Source organism: Rhinatrema bivittatum, chromosome 8, assembly GCF_901001135.1.
Source record: "Rhinatrema bivittatum chromosome 8, aRhiBiv1.1, whole genome shotgun sequence".
Lineage (NCBI taxonomy): Eukaryota > Metazoa > Chordata > Amphibia > Gymnophiona > Rhinatrematidae > Rhinatrema > Rhinatrema bivittatum.
The window spans coordinates 199568198-199590933 of record NC_042622.1 but is presented as its reverse complement, the minus strand read 5'-3'; the positions used below and the strand labels follow the sequence as shown (position 1 = coordinate 199590933).

Sequence of the window (22736 nt, the reverse complement as noted above, 5' to 3'; positions counted from 1 at the left end):
ACACAAACACACACCATTGCTGCCAAAAAATATAGACCACAAAGCCACTCCAACTTAACATCCATTTTTCTTTAAAATACATTTAAAAAGTTAAACCTAAAAAATATATTACCTGCCTCCAAATTCATTAAAAAAAAAAAAAACAAACAAACTTCAATGTATATTTAGGCTTATGTTAAGCCTCCATCAAGGTGCAGAAATGACTTAAAAAACGTGTCTATATGCTGAACTTCCTCCTGTGTGGCATAAGGTGCTCCTTCAGTTTCCACTGCACCTTCTGTGTATTCCATGGGCTTCACTTTACCGCCAGCTTTAAAAGGTGAGGAACACTTTAAATACATGCTGGATTTTAACATAAAGGAGAATCCCTCACAGTAAGGGCAAGAACCTACCTGGATTCAGCTGAGGCTCCTGCAATGGGAGATTCCAAGCCCTGGCTGGGCAGAGTCCCACTGTAGCTGCTATTACTAGGTATGGAGCATGAACTGGAGGGTTCACACCAGACCTACTGCACTCAGAATGAGGCTGAATAGGACCACATTTCTTTTATTCACTCTACAAAATGCCATTGGCCCAATTCAGCAGGGTGCCCCCCTCCCAAGAGGCTCAGAATGGAAGCAAACACCCGATGACTCAGGCTCTCTGCTGCTTCTCACGTTACTACACCAGACTGTATCGCTGGTCCCTGGAAGATGGAGCACCATCGTCCTTTCCCACAGCTTCAGCCCAAGCAGATTACACCATCACTGTCCAAGAGCCCTGAAAATCACAACCTCACCCAAAAAGGGGGAAAACAAACTAAAGTAGTTATTAACTGAAGTAGTAAAACATTCTGCTGCAGTACTGACCTTACATACTCTTGGCTAGTTCAAACTGTTTTGCTGAACCTGCTTCAACACCTGGACTCTTTTGTTCTTCCAGAATAAAAGGGCTTCAGATAACATACAAACAATAGATTTGCCACTTCATAGAGTTTATGCTCTCTTGGCTCTGGCATGGAAACAGACTCACAAATCACTCTCCCTCCTACCTCTCACCTTCACTAGTGGCGCCATCTTAAAAAATGGCGTGGGCCATACATTGCTCCTACCATGTGACAAGGGCCAACCAATGGCATCGATAGCCCCTGTCACATGGTAAGGGCAAAGGGCCACCGGCGCCATTTTGATTACTGGCAGCCGAATGCCCGAAAGGGGGAGGTCCCTCCCAGGACCCCTGCTGACCACCAGGAACTTTTGGCAAGTCTTGGGGGAGGGCCAGGAGGGCGGGTTGTAGTTAAATAATTTTCTTTATTTTCTTTTGTTTTATATATATATTCGCTCCATAAGACGCACAGACATTTCCCCCCCCCCCCACTTTTGGGGAAAAAAGGAGTGCGTCTTATGGAGCGAAAAATACTAAAATCTTCAACACGGAAGAAACTTCCAGGGAGACTACAGGTCACGCATGCTAAGCAACCACAAGATCCTCTTGATCCTTACTTGTTGCGCAGCTGTATTTGATTTGTACCTGGTGAGCAAATTTGGAAAATAAACGTCTCGTTTAAACCAAAACAAAAGCCCCACGTTCTACTTTTCTTATGAATCGCGGCAATAAGAAATGAAGAGAACACAGTAAAACGACTTTTCGAAAGCTGATCTATGCACGCTCGTACTGTTTCGTCATCATTCTGCATCACACTGTGTCCCTCCACCTGAGAGACGTCATCAACCAGAGACAATTTTACAGTAAACACCAGAATTATGACACGTGACTATCTGGGACATTGCAGTCCTTGTGAAGTATAAAGGTAAGAGGAATTTAATTAAGAAAAAAAAAATATATATATATATATACTTTACATATATATATATATATGACCTAAGAAATAACGTTTCAAGATACAGGCGTCATCCCAATATGATATAAAATATTAAACCGTGGGAGTTTTTCACTGGTTTGTGGATACGTTTTTCTTATACCGAAAAGCGCTGAGTCTCCGGCTACCGTTTGACCCACGTGAAACTCCACACAGACCACAAACAAAAGCGGCGCTTTAAAATGTGCTTTTTTTTTTGTGATGAATAAGAACCATTGATGCTGGGCTTGGGAGAGGGCGGCGCGGCAAGTGCGCTGGCAGCTGCGCGCATACAAAAAAAAAAATAGTAAAAGTGTTAAATCTAGTGAACACCTAATTGAGAGATTGCCTCTTCCTTCTGGCTGGGGCTGTAGAGTAGTGCCGAGTTCAGCTGCTTTGGCAGGTTCCGTCCAATAGCCCCATCCTGCGGGTTATCTCCGATGCCGCTCATTGTTTCCACTACAGCCCGGTAGTCCTGCTCCATGCTTTGTCCATGTGCTTCCCAGGTCGGGGCAGGAAAATGCACTTGGCTGCCGCGATCGGAGGCCGATGGAAACATCCTGTGCACCGTCTCCGACCCTTGAGCCGATAAGTCTGCAGCGGCCTCTGTGCTGTCAGGTCCCGGCCCTCTCGCCACCGTCTCCTCCCCCTGCCTGTGCGTCCCAGAGCTCCCCTCAGGCGTCACACCGCTTTGGCAGGCTCGGCATGGCAGCGGAAGACGCTGTACCTTTGCTGACGGGCTTCTCTGAAGGTCAGCCCGAGGCCTCAGCAGGCCGGCAGCGAGGCTGGGATCCATGCGTCGCTGGCTGGAAGGCGCCTGGTGCAAAACAACGTCTGGGTACGGTGCTCGGTGGCTGCCTGCAGACGATAGGAAGTCAAGCTGTGCGGGAGAAGCAACGGGGGCTTTGGGCAAAAGGGGAGCCCGCTCTTCCCCCCAGTCCGACTGGGGTCGTCTTTGTAGGATCAGGCTCGTGAGGTGTGGGCAACAACCAGTCACAATGTTTCCCATAACTGCACAGCATCCTAAGGCAACGGCTTCAGCTTATTCTTAATTCTCACTTAGATTTTTAAAAAGGCAGGATCTGCAGTGTCTTTGTATTTACACAGGCCCTTGTAAAAGGATTTGCTCTGGTTACTTTGCTACATTCTCACCAACTGCATCCTCGACCAGGTTCAAAGCCTTACCTCGGCTTCTTGCAAACCTGACAAAAAAAAAAACCAAAACTGGCGCAGGGTTTAAACTTTTCCAGCTCCCTACTTGAGAGAATTATTGTCCTGCTACACAAGCATATTCCGGTCTCCCTTTAAACGCTGCATCCGCGATCAAGGAAGCTAGTGCAGGTTCTTCTGATGCCCTTAAAGACCACTCTGTCCAACACAATACAATTTTCTTTTCTCTTATGTTACAATGGCAAACACGTCTTTACAGACAGAGAACAGCCACAGTCATCAGGGACAAACTTCAGGATTCTGTGCCCAGTGCCAGAGCCGAAGGATCAGATGTCCTTTAAAAACCCTGGCTATAAATAGAGTGCCTTTAGCAAGGAGCACGGGATGGCTATCTGAACACTCTGCCAAGCTGGTTAACACAAAGTAAAAGGGCGCTAGTATACGAAATGCATACTAAGCAGCTTGGCACGAAACACATCCTGAGGTGCCCAACTGTGTAAAAAGGGCTCCAAGCTTTCCAAACTTCCAACTAAATGCGGAAAACCAGCAGAAAGAATGACATTTTAGAAAACCTCAGTTCAACCCCCCCCCCACCCCCCTTGCATTTCTTATGGGAAAATTGCCAATTTTGCCTTCAGCACATCACCCATCAGTTTTAAAAAGTAGAAGTCTCCCCAAGTGCCTGCCTCCGCATAAGATTTGGTTAGATCCAATTCTTTAGAAACAAGGAGGAAAAGGGCAAGTGGCTTGGAGGGGAGGGGAGGGGAGGAGAGTTCTTGACATCTGCTAAGCCTCTGTTTCTTAGGGTAAATAGAAGGCCTCTGTACCAAACTGAGCAGGTACCACATACTTCCTCTGTAACCCATCATTCTCTACTTTAACATAAAATGTGGGTGCAAGTATTTATGCGCACAAGCGCGGGCCGGGTCCCCAGCCACAAAACTTTACTACTGCTATGGATGGCGTTTAAGTCATAAAAAATAAAAAAAAAATAGGCTAGTCAGCGGAATTTTAAGAGTTAGGGCTAACAGGGGGAAAGGGAGGCTAATAACCTATAGGGGGTTTGGAAGTTTTATCCCTTATTTGAATGAGCTAGGAAAACAAATAATGGTGTTGGCGCAATTCCCTTATAAAATTCCCCCATTTATGCGGTAGAGACAGCATGTGCACACATGTACGTGCGCTCAGCCTATTTTATACCAAATGCGTGTATGTTATAAAATGGCCACATCCTTTGGCACTAGCTGGCGTACGCGTGTACATGTGCGCCCCTGCGCCAGTATCAAAGTTACCTTCTTAGTCTTTTACTAGTCTGTACCAGCTGAGGCCCCCTGGTCTTTCGTTTGGTCAGTTAAGGTTTACAACAGAGCTCTGCTGTGTTGTGATAGTCAAGATGATGGTGGCTGCTCTGTTTACTGTTTAAATGCTACCCTACTCCCATTCTATTCTTGCACTTAAACCAGTCTGGATGTGTTCTAAAGTGGATGTTATGAGGTACCAGGATAGACAGACAATCTTAATGATGTTAGCAACTTCAGGTTCCAGTTTGCCTATGCAGTAATTAGTGTCTTGTAATGTTGCTTGTTTAGCATTATGGATGTTTTTACTGTACCCTGCCCTGAACAGTGGAAGGGCAGGTAAGACATTTAAAATACATTTGTAATCTGGATTCTTTTTCACAATCATATGCCACCAGCTTTAACAAGAGTCTTTCAGTCATACTTAGAGAGGGACTACTAGTCCAGAAGAAGTTTCAAAATTTAACAAAGCTTTTTTTTTTTCCTATTAAAAGGCCTCATTTCTGCCCAAGTATTCTGGCTTTTCTTGCAACTAATTTTACACTGGAATGGGTTGGCCCAGTGGTTCTCAACTTTTTTCGGCCGGGACACACTGAACATATGACTGTCACGGGGCTATATGTAAACATACACTCTAAATCCTCGGGAACCCCCTTGACCTCCAACAATAGATGCAGAGCAGAACTAGGGCATTACCCATAGAACTCACCATGCTAAAAAAAAAAAAGATATTCTGGTTCTGATGACATCCCAGTAAAAGCAAAACAAACTCCTTTTACTACCAGGCACAATAGCCCTCCTTATGAAAAGTTAATAATTTACCACTAATGCATATCCTATTGAGAAAACACAACAAATAAGATTGATACAATTGCCTACATGCTAGTAAAATACCTCACCTCGGGAACACACAGAGAACCTACCTTCACCAAGTACAGAAAGACCACACATTGAACATATGGAGACAAACTGAAATGGAAAACCAAAAAAAGCCACTCTGCATACAGTGCAAACCTGCAGAAATGGAAAGAGAAATATAGCACCTAACACAGTCCCAGGATCTGCAATAATGCACAGAAACTAATCTGCACAAAGTTACACCTGCATTATAGAACACATTTATTTATTATATACCGATATCACATCTTATCGGTTTACATTCAGGTACTGTAGGTATTTCCCTATCCCCAGAGGGCTTACAATCTAAGTTTTGTACCTGAGGCAATGGAGGGTAAAGTGACTTGCCGAAGGTCACAAGGAGCGAAAGCGGAACTTGAACCCTGGTCTCCTGGTTCATAGCCCACTGCTCTAACCACTAGGCTACTCCTCTAACAACCCTATCTATGAAAAGGCAACACTACAAATATTAAATCAGGTCCTAAACATTAATACATCTCCTATTAGGAAAACAGAACAAGCCAAGCTGCTATAGATCCCCACTCAGAAATAATTGTAAAACTATATTAATAAATGTTTCAAAACAGCTGATGAACAGAATAAGGTCAAACAATTAAAACTCATAAAAATTAAAAATTGTCCAAATATCAATAAAATATTTCAAACAGCAGACACATCACATAATACTCAATAATTAAAATGGCAGTCAATCAAGAAAAATAAACTTAAAATGCCACCTTTACTTACCCTCTCCAGCAACTCTCCTACTCCTTTCCCTTGAAAGCACAAACCAGGAGCAGCAGCGGCTGCTGAAGCTCTGTCCTCACGGTCCTCTTCTTTAGAGCCCACAAGTCACCCCCCCCCCCCCCCCAATTAAACCCTACGACCAGTCTCTGTCTCACACACACCCCAGTCACCCCCCTGCCCAGTCTCTGTCTCACACACACACACACACCAGTCACCTCCCTGCCCAGTCTCTGACTCTCACACACACCCCAGTCACCTCCCTGCCCAGTCTCTGTCTCACACCCACCCCAGTCACCTCCCTGCCCAGTCTCTGTCTCTCACACACACACACACCAGTCACCCCCCTGCCCAGTCTCTGTCTCTCACACACACACACCAGTCACCTCCCTGCCCAGTCTCTGTCTCTCACACACAGCCCAGTCACCTCCCTGCCCAGTCTCTGTCTCTCACACCCACCCCAGTCACCTCCCTGCCCAGTCTCTGTCTCTCACACACATCCCAGTCACCTCTCTGCCCAGATTCTGTCTCTCACACACATCCCAGTCACCTCCCTGCCCAGTCTCTGTCTCTCACACCCACCCCAGTCACCTCCCTGCCCAGTCTCTGTCTCTCACACCCACCCCAGTCACCTCCCTGCCCAGTCTCTGTCTCTCATACCCACCCCAGCCACCTCTCTGCCCAGTCTCTGTCTCTCACACACACACACCAGTCACCTCCCTGCCCAGTCTCTGTCTCTCTCACACACACACACCAGTCACCTCCCTGCCCAGTCTCTGTCTCTCACACACACCCCAGTCACCTCCCTGCCCAGTCTCTGTCTCTCACACCCACCCCAGTCACCTCCCTGCCCAGTATCTGTCTCTCACACACACACAGCCACCTCCCTGCCCAGTCTCTGTCTCTCACACACACTTTGCTTAGAGCCCCAATGCTGTGTTCCCCTTTAATTTCCCAGTGGCAGATTTCCCAGTGCTGCCTCTGCCTTCTCAGCCACACTGAAGCAGCAAACATTTATTTCATAAAAATATGCCACAGCACTCAAGCTTTCTTCTGGCTGTCGGGATATCCCTAGGCTCCTGCGGCCCCCCATCTGCCTGCTTTTACGGCCACTGGGAGCTCCAATTGCCCCATCTGTAAACAGCATGGCTGAGTGCCACTTTTACTTTAAACGTGGTTCTGCCACACTCACTGTTGCATTGTGGGGGGGGGGGGAGGATAATCCGGCCTCTTCGTGCTTGCGATTCACTGCCGCTTTGGGGAATCCCTACTCCATCGCGGTTCCTGGCACGGTTGGCCTCTTTTCTTTGTGGCTCGCCGCTGTGTTTATTTTCAGCACTTCCAGCCCATGTCGGCCACAGGGCCGGGCTTCTTTGCCGCCACGGGCCTGGACACTGCCACTCCTCCCAGCCCCCCTCAAACCACCCCACCCCGGGCTATGAGATGCCCCCCTTCTTCCTGCCCCATCGGCCAATCAGAGGCTTCCTCCTCCCACTGGCAGGAAGAAGGGAGCAGGCTTCCCATTGGCCCACGGGGGCAGGAAAAAGGTAAAGGGAAGTATAACTGTGGCTGTGGGACACCGGGAGCCGCAACACACCGGTTGAGAAGCTCTGGGTTGGCCTATGAGCGGGCCTAGTGGGATAGACTAAGGGGGACACTGAGGAAACCGGAAAGCATAAAATTATTGCAAACAACCAACCTTTCATTCCCCTCAAGCAGAGGCAGGGTGGGCGACAAAGCAAAGATAAAGGAAGCAGGAGTTAATGACTCTGTAGGCCGAAGGTGAGCCCAATGGGAAGCAGTGGGCTACAACTCCACAGCAACCTCCTGGGGGGGTGGGCAGGTATCCTCCAGCAATGCCTCAGGGACACAGACACCTTGGACAGTAGGGCAGCTGTTGAGATTACAAAAGGGTGGAGGTAAGACATGGGGATAGGAGGGCCCACGTGTTGGATTAAGCATGGAAACGTTTTATGCTCATCTGCCCAGTATGGTAGAGAATAGAGGAAAACAATAGCAGAAACTGAGCAGGATAAGGAACGATATTCTGTAAGTGGTCAAGCTTCTATGGCTGGCAGAACAGATCCTTGGCTGGGCCAGTTGGTCTTTTTCTGCTGTCATCTGATACATGACTATGTATTATAGCAAGAAACATTTGAAAAACATTTTAAATCTACAGCATTACATTAAGCGATTATAACTTCCTTATCGTCCTTGCCAGACCAGAATCCTCTTATTTGCACTGGTCTGACAGGACTAAAGAAAAGGAAAATTAACAGATAAGTTAAATTTCACCATCCCTTCAAAGGGTATTCATTTCATCAGGTTAGACTGGGTCTCATGACAGATAAAACTCCAGTAGATATGGAGTGGGAGACAGAACTATGAAGTATTGGGAAGATTTAAGTGCTTTTAGCTGTAAGTTCTTGATTTATCTTTTCTTGTACCTCTCACTGCATGGATTGGTTGCATCACTGCGCTGCCAGTCACAGATCACACAATCATTTACATTCTTTTTTTTTTTTTTTTTTAAACTACTTTCATAATGGTTGTGGGAGGGCCATGTAGTATTCCCCCATCATAGTGTTTCTCATGCTGGTGCCAGAGTAACCCCCGAACCAGTCTGGTTTTCAGGATATCCACAGCGAATATGCATCAGAGATCTGATATCGTAGAGGCAGTGCATGGAAATCTGCTATATGCATGTATCGTTGTGAATGTCCTGAAAACCAGAAAAGGCTAGGGGTTTCTCGTGAACCAGCTTGACAAACACTGCTCACAGCATGCACCTTTAAATATTTATCAGTCTTATTAAAAGATTCATCTTAAGAACATAAGAAATTGCTGTACTGGGTCAGACCAAGGATTCATCAAGCCCAGCATCCTGTTTCCAACAGTGGCCAATCCAGGCTACAAGTACCTGAGAAGTACCCAAACACTAAGTATATCCCATGCTACTGATGCAAGTAATAGCAGTGGCTATTCCCTAAGTCAACTTGATTAAGAGCAGTTAATGGACTTCTCTGCCATGAACTCAGCCAAACGTTTTTTAAACCCAGCTACACTAACTGCACTAACCACATCCTCTGGCAACAAATTCCAGAGCTTAATTGTGCGTTGAGTGAAAAAGAATTTTCTTCGATTAGTTTTAAATGTGCTACTTGCAAACTTCATGGAGTGCCCCCTAGTCCTTCTATTATCCTAAAGTGTAAATAACTGATTCACATTTACCCATTCTTGACCTCTCATGATTTAAACACCTCTATCATATCCCCCCTCAGCCTTCTCTTCTCCAAGCTGAAAAGTCCTAACCTCTCTAGAAGAGCTGTGCCACTCACTCCCTTTAGCATGTTGGTCACCCTTCTCTGTACCTTCTCCAGTGCAATTATATCTTTTTTGATATGTGGTGACCAGAATCGCACACAGTACTCAAGGTGCGGTCTCACCATGGAGCAATACAGAGGCATTATGACATTTTCCGTTTTATTAACCATTCCCTTCCTAATAATTCCTAACATTGTTTGCTTTTTTGACTGCTGCAGCACACTGAGCCAATTTCCTCTCCAAGACCTTATTTCCAGAGACAATAATGCAACTAATTGCAAGGCTAGGCAATCATGCATTTTAATCAAAACACCTAATAGGTAGCATCTCTGGTTTTCGTTTGGCTGGCTAAATGAGACATACTTAAACACTTTAAAAATTTCACATTACAATACAGGAATTTTGCTTCAGCAAAGATCAGCGGCCAATCAATTTAGAAATATATAAATCAAATCTAAGAAACAATACATTGATATGGCTCACTGCCTTAGGCCCCAATATTACTCTGTCTAATCTGTCTGCAGTACTGCCTTGCCCACCACTGACCACATAGAAACATAGAAATGATGGCAGAAGAAGACCAAACGGCCCATCCAGTCTGCCCAGCAAGCTTCACATTTTTTTTTCTCATACTTATCTGTTTCTCTTAGCTCTTTGGTTCTATTTCCCTTCCACCCCCACCATTAATGTAGAGAGCAGTGATGGAGCTGCAACCAAGTGAAATATCAAGCTTGATTAGTTATGGGTAGTAGGGGAAGTAACCGCCGCAATAAGCAAGCTACACCCATGCAATAAGCAAGCTACACCATACACACATCGTTCAGCTGCAGGGACTGCACTATAGCCTATGTCACATTACTGCCTTGTTTGCTCTTAATCATATGCTTAAATTGCACACGCCACCTATTAGGTTTTTTTTATTAAAATGCATGATTGCCTAGCCTTGCAATTAGGTTGCATTATTGACTCTGGAAATAAGGTCTTGCAGAGGAAATCGGTCTGTGCCGACACAAAACAAAGAAAACAAAAATAAACTCAGGCAGTCGTCCAAGCAAAACCTGCCCTGCAGGCTCCAAGAATCTCCAAAGCAAAAGCACAATCCTCAATTTCAGAATTAGTCTGCATCACTGCCCTGCCGGAAATTGTATGGGAGCTTTTCCTTAGTGTCTGTTCTACCTCTCTTCCATGCTATCCCCTTCTCACAGTCAGCTCTTCTGTGCAAGAACTCTCCCCGGGCTCCTACCTATAATTACATGGAACAGTGCCAGGTTAAGCATTCGCAGGGATATTAAGAGATTCTGAAAACATTGGTAAACCACAAACTTTGCTCGGGGGATTTGCCATTCAAACAGCACCCCCCACCCAAACAATGTCTGCAATTATCCCCTATGTAATTCAGCGATACTCAGTGGCTTACCCTTTAACAATCTGCTGTCGTCAAACACAAAGTTCTCATCACTTCAGCAACCATTTTGAAAGCCATGGTCACCAAGTTTCCAGAGGGTAATAGCATCCCTGGATGTCAAACATGTATCGAGACTACAAGAGCTACATGTTCCAGGTTTTTCTTCAAATTGTCTTCCCCGAGGTCAGAAAGGATTTTGTTTTACACGCACACCAGGGGAAGAAACTGATTTAATTTGTATAGGCCTCCTCTCTCCTTCCTAATCATTAGAAACCTGACAATTTTTGGATTGGGTGGTGTGATCTAATCTGGGTATGAAGATCCTTGCCCATCCATGGGTACCTTGAAGGCCGCAGTAAATGATCAGCCAGCTTTGTGCAAGTACAGTGTGTGTTAACATTTTTCTACTCTATACTGTTACAGCCTATATCCATGGTGCTTCTATAGGCAGTTTCATATCCATTTAAACTCTTCACACCGCTTTCTAAGAATTTTACTAAAAAAAAATAAAATATATATATATATAGATATTATTCATAAACGGAAGTTCCTGCAGGATTTCAAAAGCGCAACACAATCTCAGATTAATGGTAGTCGGACTCAGCCTGGGAGGAGCATGGTTTAAATTCTATTTCTGCTATTGGCATTTATGACTAGAACAGTCACTAACTCCTCTTTGCTACCTCAGGTAGCTACTTATTTTAACATGTTTTATATACCGCATATTCGGTTATGCCATCATAAAGGTTTACATTAGGAGAGTGACATTAGAATTTTAACAAATACAATTTAAAGATAAAGTTGGGTAGCAATGGGGTAAAAGAGAGTTAGATTATATAGGGAAAAGTTTTTAGATGTCTGTTATAGAGTTCGTGGTTTGATTAGTCTGTCGTAAGTTGATAGGATGGGGTCTTTGTTTTCTTTGGAGTTGTCTGGTTGGGAGTTTATTGGTGTTGATAGTTAAAATCTTCTGAAAAAGCTCTGGTAAAAAGCCAGGTTTTGAATTCTTTTTTTGAAAGTTTTCGTGTCAACTTGGGTTCTTAGATTTAGGGGTAAGGTGTTCCATAGCGATGGGCTAGCGATGGATATAGCTCTCTCTCGGGTTGATACTAGATGCGTGATTTTTCCGTGAGGAATTTTGAGGAGGCCTTTATTCATTGAGCGAATGCTCCTTTTTGGAGCGTGGAGTTTCAATGTGTTCAGTTAGCCAATGGTTTTGTTGTCCTGTGATTCATTTATGGAGGATTGATAAAACTTTGTATTCTATTCTGTATTTAATTGGGAGCCAGTGCAAGGACATGAGAGTAGGTGTAATGTGATCTTGTTTCTTGGTTCCTGATAGAATCCTGGCGGCGGCGTTCTGAAGAATTTGTAAGTGGATGTATGGTGGTAAAAGGGAGGCCGAGGAGTAGGGCGTTGCAGTAGTCCAGGTTTGCAAAGAGTAGTAGTTGCAGAACTGTTCTAAAGATATTTTGAGTGAGGAAGGGTTTGAGACGTCTGAGTGTCAATAATTTGTGGTAACCTTCTTTGATTTTATTTGTTATATGGGTTTTGTAGGATAATTCATTGTCAATTGTAATTCTGAGGTTTCTGGCATGGTCAACAGGAGAGATTATTGTTTTTGGGTTTTCTATTTTGAGTGATTTTCTGGATGAGTCATTGATTTTTTTGTCAAGAATGATTAATTCAGTTTTATCAATGTTGATTATGAGTTTTAGGTTGGAGAGACATTGCTTGATTTTTCAGAGATAAGAGGTTATTTTCTTGTAGGTTTCTTCTAGCGTATTTTGGATTGGGACTAATATTAATACTTAAGGGGCCGATGCAATATTAAATGCGGAAAGTGGGCTATGACTTTTCAGCGCCCGCTTTCTAAACTGTGCATGGCGCCCGCAAGGGGAAGCGTCATGCAATAAACAAATTAGGGGGTCGTGCTAGCAAGGAAGTGCTAGGGTCGCTTGCATGACCTTAGCGCCTCCTTGCTAACACGACCACGTGGTTCTCGGCGTATTGACATCGGTCTTCAAAGCGGCCGGCAGAGGTTATTTTTTTCTTTTTTTTAACTTTTAAAAAAGTACAGAAAAGCAGTTTTTTTCTGCTTTTTTGTACTTTTTTTCAATGCGCTCAGCTATTAACGCCTGCTCCAGGCAGGCGTTAATAGCTGAGCGATAAATGTTCATCTGAGACAAACATTTATCTTTTTGCATTTGGAGTGAATGAGTAATAGCCTCATTCACATACATTTGCATGTGATGAGCGCTAACTCATTCACTCCGCATCTGATGTGCGTTAAATAGGTGCTAATCCCCTAATGTATTAGGGGGTGGATTAGCGCCTATTTAGCCCACTATAAGTGTAAGGAAGTGTGGGGGAAGGGACTCATCTGTATGTAATGTTTTGTACAGCGCTTGGCTTAGGACACACTTCAACAGCAAAATACATGCATTTATTAATAAGCATGTAACATTATACCGAGCTGAGCCGGAGGAATAACAGGTTCCCTATTAAACACCTCAGCCAGTTGGAGATAAGATTAAACCAGTTCTCCTTTGTGCTGAGCGGTAAGCGCTATGTGCTACAACACAGAGGATCCGGGCTGCGTTTGTGGGTTGGGTCCTTCCATTCCTCGAGTCAGCCAGGGAGGGGGGGATGCTGCAAGGGTTACGCTCACAAGAGCTCTGCTCATCACGCAACTGGGCTAAAGTCCACGAAGCAATGCTTACTTATTTTAATAATACTTAACCATTTAATTAAAAGAATCAGGGCACGCCACATCATTCTCACACAGCAGAACAGTCAAATCATTCTCCCGAGTTCACTGTCTGCTGAATGAAAGCAGGGGGAAAGTGTCAACCAGTCTATCTGAATAGTCAATAGACCGTCAGTATCTGGTTACACATATGCTGAAGCGCCCACAGACCCAAAAAGAAAATCAAAATAGGTAACGTATTTCCGAATGAAGTATCTGGCCAAAAACCATTTTCTGCTGCTGCTTTATTTAACAACAACAAAAAAAAAAGTTGGTGAATTCCCAATTTACCACCGATACCAAAGTTCATTGTTAACTATTCAGTTCAAAACTGACAGAGTACTCAGAATGGGAGAGTTGCATTCACAGCAGGAAATGGAGGAATTCTTTTTGATCTGCTCCTTTAGGCTTTCAGCTTAATCAGAACCAGCCTCTGTTGGGATCTACTGCCCTGAGCCTTAATTTCCTGTGTCTGAGGACCTTTCCTCTATTTTATTTAAGAACATTCTGAGAAGTTGCCATACTGGGTCAGATCGAGGGTCCATCAAGCCCAGCATCCTTTTCCAACAGTGGCCAATCCAGGTTGCAATCACCAGGCAATATCCCAAACAGTAAATAGATTCCATGCTACTGATGCCAGTAATAACTGCGACTCTTCCCCAAGTCATAGAAATGACGGCAGCAAAGGACCGATGGTCCATCCAGTCTGCCCAGCAGCCTCCCATGGTAGCATCTGCCGCACTGTGCAGGTTACCCCCATGTATCAGTCAGTGCTGCTTGATGTGCTTTGCTTAAGGACTTAGCCATAGAAGCAGCACTGTATTTAAAAAAAAACCAACAAACAAACAAGTCATGGCTTGTGTTGGTTGTCTCCGAATCCAGATTTCTCTTTCCTTTCAGCCCCCACCCCCCCTCCTTCGAAGCAGAGAGTGAAGTCAACATGGTTAATAGTCTTTGGACTTTTCCTCCAGGAACTTCTCCAAACTTTTTTAAACCCAGCTACACTAACTGCCTTAACTATATCCTCTGGCAATGAATCCCAGAGCTTATTTGTGCGTTGAGTGAAAAAGAATTTTCTCCAATTAGTTTAAAAAGTACTGCTTGCTAACTTCCTGGAATGCCCCCTAGTCCTTATATTATCTGAAAGAATAAATAACCGAGTCACATCTACCTGTTCTAGTCCTCTCATGATTGATTTATGGACCTCTATCATATCCCCCCCTCAGCCGTCTCTTCTCCAAGCTGAACAGCCCTAACCTCTTAACTTTTCCTCATAGGGGAGCTGTTCCATCCCCTCCTAACTTGTCGTTGCACTGACAGTGCTTGGCTGGGGGAGCCGGGCTCCTTGAGGAACCCTGCAATTTCCAACTGTTCTACAATAAGTTGACGGAAGACACTTATGGCATACTACATCATCTGCTGCTGACAAACTAGCTGAGGCTCCAATTTAGCCCACAGATGATTTCTCTGATACCATAAAATGCATCTCTTTCTTTAACCACCTAATAACTTCATGTTAACAATATATCAAAACATTATAGTTCACAATTTTGATCTGCTTTTAAAAGCCGAAAACAGATTATAGAACAAGGTACATGAAATTTAATGGGACTGTTTATATCTGTTAGTCTTTTGGTCTTACTCTTCTGTCTCCTCACCTTTCCTAAATCTATACCCTTATTTTTATGAACACTTTCTGTAACTAAAAAGTTGTATTCTGCTTTTAAATGTTCTTTCCATGAGTCCATATTTATGCAGTTTATGCTATATCAAAAACACTTCACATATCCAGATCATGCCTGCAAGGGCTTCTGATTAGGATCAGCATAGCAGTGCACTGACCTCTTCTCTCTCCTGCATCCCAACTCCTAATGATGGGAGAAGCGAAGCAGGAGAAACTGTAAAAATAAATGAAAACCCTTTTACACACTTTAATAATAATGTGATTATAAATCAGAGCAAACAGGGGATGGAGATGGAAAAGGGGCCCAACCACACTATGTAAAATGCCTTTGCTAGTTTTACTGCAAAAGGTGACAGAACGGAAACTTAGGTGAACTCAAAAGTCACAGCATAGACACGTGTCCCATATTCTAGGTCAGAGGTAGCCACTTCCATCTCCAGTCCTCGAGAGCCATAAATAAGCCACATTTTCAGGATATCCCACAGTGAACATGCATGCGATAAGCTGCATACAATGGCGACAGTGCATGCAAAACTCTCTCATGTATATTCTGCTTCCATGGTATGCAAATAAACCTCATACTTATTCACAGTAGAAATCCTGAAAACCAGACTGGTTTGTGGCCTTCAGGGATGTCCAATTTATAGTCTGTATGTTCAAAATGTTCAGCAGCCATCTGTATAACAGATGTGTCAGCTATGATATCCAGATCTGTTCCTTGCTGTAGAGGACCCTGGTTGACCACCCCTTCCGAACAGCTTCATTTTACCCTTTGTGATACTGTCAGTAACGCAGAATATTGAATCACAGGCTACATTTGTGTTTTATAATATAACCAACCTAAAGGATCATCAACCTATGTCAACAAGCTCCATATCTTAAGGAACAAGCTGAGCCAGGCCTGGTTTTACCTCATAGCATCTGGGTCCTGTCTTCCTGTCCATAGATGCAATGAGCTAAAACCGGGACTGGTTCAGCCTGCCCTTCAGGACTCTGAGCTTGCATAAAACCACTAAGAACTCACAGGGCACTTTTATCTAATACCAAAGGTATCTCTAAAAAGAATTCCAATTATTTATAGTGCACGAATGTCGTGCCAGATGAGGAACAGAAAAAAAAACCCCAACATTCCAGGCCAGGCACCTGTGTGGAGAAACAAGTTTTTTTTTGGTTTTTTTTTAAATAGTGACACAGATTGCAAAACTGCATATAAACAGAGAGTCGGTGTAAAGTCCAAAGAATTTTTTCTTTTTTTGCGCTGTTACATAGGGAGTATATAAACTGATAAGCATGCAGCACAAAGGTATGGCATTTCGTTCTATTGAAACTAAGAACTGAATGGTGTTCACTGCAAAAATAATTACTTTATAAATTATGCTGCTAATGAAGCAAATTAAACAGTGGACCGTGCTTGGTTTCTTTTTTTCCTTCACTTCGGTTCAGTGAAAATTTACTACATCAGTGGATCCTAAATCCAGATCTTCAAGAACACCCCCTTCCCCCAACAGGTCTGATTTTCAGGGTAAACAGAGTATGAAAATCTTCACCCATGAATATTCATAGTGGATGTCCTGAAATCATTTATTGAGGTACGGATTTGATCTGGGACAACCGTAGCTGCTGTTTCCTGCTACAATAACTCACGGTCAGCACTACCTCACTAATTTACAAAATTAAAACAGGGAAACTAACCCAAAAAGGGTCAGAAACTGGAAGAACACAGATCCTCACAGACAGATGCAGAAGCCTTTATTTAAAATAGAAGGATTTCCTATTCTGCAGGGCCATTTCAACTAAACCAGCTCTGACTGTTACTCCTCTGTAGGTTTGTTAATCTTGTCTTTCCACAGCCAACATCGAAACCTGCAGAGATGATCTCAAACTTTCTCGGCTTATTTAACCTGAAAGTAAATTTAGTACACTATTTTTTTTTTTTAGCTTGCTTCCATCACAAAAATATCTGGGGAGGGGTTTGGGGCCTGGTAGCTTTCTCCTGCTCCTTTGACCTTCCAGCTGGGATAAAGAGCCACAAGCCTTAACTTGCAGTTAGCTATTTCCCCATCCTCTCCCCATTTTAATTTGTCCTTCACCTAGGCTGGTCATTGCAGTGCTGACTCTCTATCAGTGGGATAGAGAGCAGCTCCTGCTACATTAGAACATGGCATAAGTAACACTTGAGTCTGTCAGTAGGTGTCACTATTGCTTGGTATGTGAGACTTCCTTCTCCCAGGGGCTCCAAGAGCAAGTACTGCAGTTTATTTATTTATTTACTTACAAGTTTTTATATACTATCATAATGGTTTACAGCATTTGTATAAGAATAGCTAATCACAGTTCACTTCCTATTATAATACATTACATACATAAGAGTGCTCAGAACGTTTAAAAGTAATCAAAATTAAAATTAATGTTTTCCAGGCCCAGTCGGCATAAAGGAGTAGAAGTTATACCCAGGACTTGAACCCAGGTCTACAGCTCAGCCACTGAGTTGGCTCCTTGGTATTTAAATGACAAATATGCCAGATCACATGAGCACTCAAAATTATATTATAAAGAATGAATACAACTTTGCAATTTAAAAAGAAACAAAAACAGAAAAGTCCTCAGTTAGTACAATGTTTAAATGTTGCCATAGCTGGTTCAGCACCACTGCTGGATATGTCGCTGGTCCAACAGCATGGAACTTTCTGCCAATGGAGCTGATGCTCAAATCTATGAAGCCATTCAAAAAGTTATTGAAGACCTATCTCCTCAATCAGCAGTGTAGAGATTGAACTTGCACTAGCTTGAAAACATCAGCTGTTGTTCTCTGCAGTTATTTATATTTTGGAGATGTGTGTTTGTGGACTATATTTGTGACTTGCATTATTTATGTTTGATTGTAAGCCGCCGAGAACTCTGAATCGGCAGCATATAAAATTTTGTAAATAGATAAAAATATGAACGAAGGTTTCATGCCACTTTCTGGAATCGTAAAGCCTTCAGCCAATCTGACTGCTTAACTGGCCGATACCCCCATCTCTAAACTCTGTACAGCCTCAGCATGTGCAAGAGAATGTGACTTGGACCAGTTCACTGAAGACTATGGGGGGGAAGCTTTTTTTCTGTTGCAGTTTTTAAAATAAAACAATATTATAAAGCACCTTTCAAAATGTAAAATCCATAGGAGTTTTAAATTAAGGAGTATTGCTGCTGTTTAGGCAAAGTGGCAGTCTTAGAGGCAACAATCTTTAATGTATCAGAGCTGATCTCTAAAGATTATTTAACAGCGCCAAAGTGTTGAGAAAGAACTGCCATACAGATAATACAACAGGAAAACATTTAATGACTGATTATAGAGTACACATATACATCAGATAAGATGCATTCAACAGTTAGTACTTCCAGGCCAAATTCACTGTAGCAGAAGAGATAACTAGAGTAATCTGCTCTCAGAACCCCAAACCAACCAGATGCAAAGAAACAGGCCAGAAGGAATAAAAAGTCACACCATTATTATTCAATTACAAAGAAAATCATAGGCAGCCCAGTCAAATTGCACCTAGAGATGTTACCAATAGGACACAGCGACAAATTTGCTGCCGCTAAGGCATAGGTTCTCGGCTCCATATCACGAGGACCACACACAAGCCTGGTTCTCAAGATGTCCACAATGAATATTCATCTTCACTAGATTTAATTTATAGATCAAAGAATGAGCTAATTTGCACATTCTGATTACTTAGTCAACTAGGCCTGCTTTGGACCTTCAGCACTGGAATCGAGGAGGCCTGTTGCCAAGCAGCTGTCTAACGTCTGGTTAAAAGATTCCAATCAATCATTTTCTTCTCAAGTAGATAAAATGAGTACCAATTACAACCAGGCAATAAAAAATTATAAATATACTTTGAATTTTATCCAAAGCAATAGCAAACATAAAAATACAAATAGGATACACATTTCCATTTGATGGAGGGTTCCAATATTTTTGGTCCAACAAGAATATTGTAATACTGTATCTGTTTACATTTCTAGCTATTGTAGACACTATAGAACAAATGTAAGCAAAAGAATAACTGGATCTCCATTAAATAAAGTGAGCTCTGCCATAACAAGCAACAGTCTAATGTTCCTTTAAATTCTAAACTAGAAGCTCCAGCTGTTGCGCACCCGGCCTGCGCATGGGCCTGCTCACCCCGCGAGCTCCTCTGCAGATCACAGGTTGGCCTCCCCAGCGGCAGCCGTGGGCTCCTCAAGGCCTCAGCGGCGGTCACCAGGCCTTCCACTGCGCACCAGGCCTCACGCCGGAGTTCGGCGTCTCCAGTGGTGTTGACCATGCCCCTATGTGCGCGCGGAATGCCCGGCCTCTTGTAGGGCCAGGGGCGGGTCTTAGCTCTGCAGTGCACCCTGATTGATGGAACGATATAAGGAAGTCCCTGCCTGCACTTCCTTGCCTTGGCAATTGGGTTGGCACTGTATGATGTTCTAGTTTGCCTCCGCATTCACAGCCTTGTTCCAGCATCCTTCTGTTCCTGCATCTGTCTGTCCGTCTTCCCAGGTAGTCCCCTTGGACTGACTCTCTGGTACTGACCTCGGCCTGTTCCTCGACCTTCCTGTCCACTGCCTGCATCCTGACCTCTACCTGCCTTGTGACCTTGTCTGATCTCCGGAACCTGACCTCTGCCTCGTTGACTACTCCTCGGACTTATCCTTGGATTCTGACCATGTCTCCTGATTCTGGCTCTGTCCCTTGCCTTGTCATTGCCTATGCTGTTTGGGCCTTCCTTGCCTCTCCAGGCCAACAGCGTGAAGTCTCACCACGCTCCCTTGCTGTTCGTGGGCACGCCTCTCTACTACCTCTCCGGGAGACCCTGCGAGGCCCACCTAAGTCCAAGCGGCCCGGGTCCCTACGGGCTCCACCCGGGGGGACCTCGGGCTTCCAGTGGTGAAGCTCATCCTAGCCTCTGTCTCCTCCTGTGCTCCACCCCCTGGGGGCAGGTGCTTCCTGGTCCCTACCAGGGAGCCATTCTCCACTGCTCCAGGACAAGGGTCCACCTCCAAGTGCAACACTAGCTCTATTTTATCCTACGTAAGGAAAGAGTCTTGAGGAGCCACTTGCATGTCTTGAACATTGACAGCTCCCCCACGAGCTTTATATTACAAATTATTGCTTTTTCCTATGATTTATCTTTTTTCCAGCCCTGCCAAGTGTCTGAACTTTCCTGCGTGATTTTTCCCACTTCTTTTAGGAGCCATCTGACCTCCATAAATATCTGTGTGACCTCCACTGCAGGGTCTACTTACCCCCTCCTACCATGTGCCCTTTCCCCTCTCCTCCTCCCCTCTGTGGGAGTCGCCAGTAGCGGCGTGACTTCCAATGGCCGCCCACCACCAAGAACTTCCAGGGTCACGGAGCATACCAAGCATGAAAGGGAGCTAATACGAATGTGCGCAGAGTAACGGCTTTTCCGTCCTCTCCTTCAATCTACGAACTGGAAGCTCCGGGACAAATCAACAACTTGTCTTGAATACGTGCCCCTTCTGCCCGCCCCCCCCCCCAAGCCGTTCCACCCTTATATGGGAACGCACCCCCCACCCCCCCACTGCCAGATCTTGCACAATACTGCCTCCTGGTGAAGGTGACCTTCACTAGAAGACTGCACAGGGCAGGACTGCCTGAGGGACTCTGCGCAGAGCTTCGTGTGTTGCTCCATCCCCATTCTCTTTTGCTTCCAGCATTTCAATAAATAATACAACTACCACATCGTAAAGTCAATCTCTCGCAATGCTGCCCAGGAGATCTGCTATCCTCGCCCACCTCCCACGGGGCTTTCACAATGTTCCGGGACGTCATGATGCCACGAACAGCCAGGGCAGACACCAATGCCTCTGACGTTCTGGCAAGGGCAGTGTGACGTCAGCTGCAGACGGGGAGGGAAAGAGAGTAGACCATCTTGATTGGGCTGGATATGGGTTACACAGCACTGTACAGATCAAGGTAGTGGGACAGAGAAGATCGGATACGGTAGAGTTTATACTGATGTCTGGCGATCGCTTTCAGTCTCTGGATTTATACCGATTTGGCGTCATGTTTGACTGCTTTCAGGGTTATGCCACTCTTTTCATAAATTATCTGTTCCTAACAGCAACAAATCGACATTTAGCCTTCCTGAAGAAACTCTGGCTAATACTAATCTGCCAATCAAGACTAGAAGAGCAATAAATGCAATTTGGCTACCCTTTATACTAACATTACCACATGACTCGAAAAGTCTTTTTTTTAATCGAATAGATATCTGACATATAATCCTTAACGTACTTTACTAAGTTGTTTTTTTTGTTTGGAATTAGATAAATTTAAGATCCCCATTGGTGCAGGGGGGGGGGGGGAGGAAGGGAGGGATGGGATGGAGGGAAGGTTTGGGGAGGAGGGATAAGAGTTAAATGGACTAGGGGAAGAAAGAGTGAACATAAGAGTTTTACAAAAAAACTTGTATCTAATCAGTTATACAATTTGTGATGTTCATGGTTATATGGTTTTAAAAAATAAAAACAGATTTACCATACATTACAACGCTATGTCATAATTTAAGTCAACACTATCAAAAAAGAGCCAAGTTTACGTTTTAGAACTGGTCAAATGTGATAGTAACTTACACTGTTTCTTCTGAAAATGTATAGGTTGGTTAACAATGCATCATCCTCATTTAATTATGCTGTGAAACTTAACTCGGCCACTTGGTTTCAGGTAACAGATTCTATAACAAACCAAACACTGGGGATCTAAAGCCCCGAGCAGTCGCTGTCATTATTATGCAAAATGCAAAGACATTAGAAGGAAGTATGAATGCCAATGAGAAAGGGATAGCAGTACCCACTGAATTCCAAATCAATCCTAGAGGCATATGTTAGAAAAACAAAACTAGTACAGCCATCACTATTAGAAACACAAAGGCTGGAAGGAAGCAAGGTCGGTGTGAGGAGCATAAAAAAGTCTGAATAAAAGAGGATCGGGCTCTTTGAGCGAGGATAAAACCCGGAGATGAACATGATCGGTAGGAGGAGGGTAAAGCCCAAAAGGAGATAAGCATAGTCAGTGCGAGGACGATAAAGCCTGGCTCAAGATCGGGGTGAGAAGGGTAAAGTCTGTTTAAAAAGAGGACGGATGTGCCAGGCTGACAGCTCCTTACCGCAGCAAGACTCCAGTTGCTTTTTGCCGAGCGTCGTGCGCTGTTCCCCGCTGCTTTCTGAAGCCGGCTGCATGTTACTGCTGCTGCTGTCCTCTGTTTTACTAACCATGGCCCTCGGTGCCGTATCTCAAGCTGCTCCACACCAGCAGTCACCCTCTCGCTGCTGGAAGGACAGAGCCCCGACAGCCACACGTGCTTCCGCTCGTCTGGACCAGCTGGTGGGTATGGCAGCCGGTTGCGGCCAAACCTCGGATGTGCCTCAAAGAGCATGCGCAGAGCGCTTGCAGGAAACTGGCTGGTGCTTCTTCTGCCAGCTTCAGTGATCTGGGCCCAGGAATTGTAGGTCGGAGCTGGGTGTATCTGCTTTGATGTTGTATTAGGCAGATATCATCACATACACGCGGCAGATTCCTTTGATTCAAGAGCAACACTTTATTCTTCTTTGCTTGCTTAGTTACA

The 22736-nt window shown here is 44.3% G+C and overlaps 1 protein-coding gene and 1 long non-coding RNA gene across 6 annotated transcripts in view; one reads left to right on the top strand and one right to left on the bottom strand.

Annotated features, from left to right (window-relative positions):
- CLUH (clustered mitochondria homolog) overlaps positions 1 to 22452 on the bottom strand; it is a 153935-nt gene extending 131483 nt beyond the window's left edge. For 2 of the 5 annotated variants that reach the window (XM_029612487.1, XM_029612488.1), the window contains exon 1: positions 2171 to 3327. In XM_029612487.1, coding sequence (XP_029468347.1) covers positions 2171 to 2846 — 676 coding nt within the window. In that variant the 5' untranslated portion in view covers positions 2847 to 3327. The other 3 variants (XM_029612489.1, XM_029612493.1, XM_029612492.1) reach the window with 3 other exon arrangements.
- LOC115097053 lies at positions 1607 to 18058 on the top strand. The gene is made up of 2 exons (XR_003858195.1): positions 1607 to 1789; positions 17527 to 18058. It is a non-coding gene; the product is annotated as an uncharacterized LOC115097053 (long non-coding RNA).
- Positions 22453 to 22736: the final 284 nt, after the last annotated feature.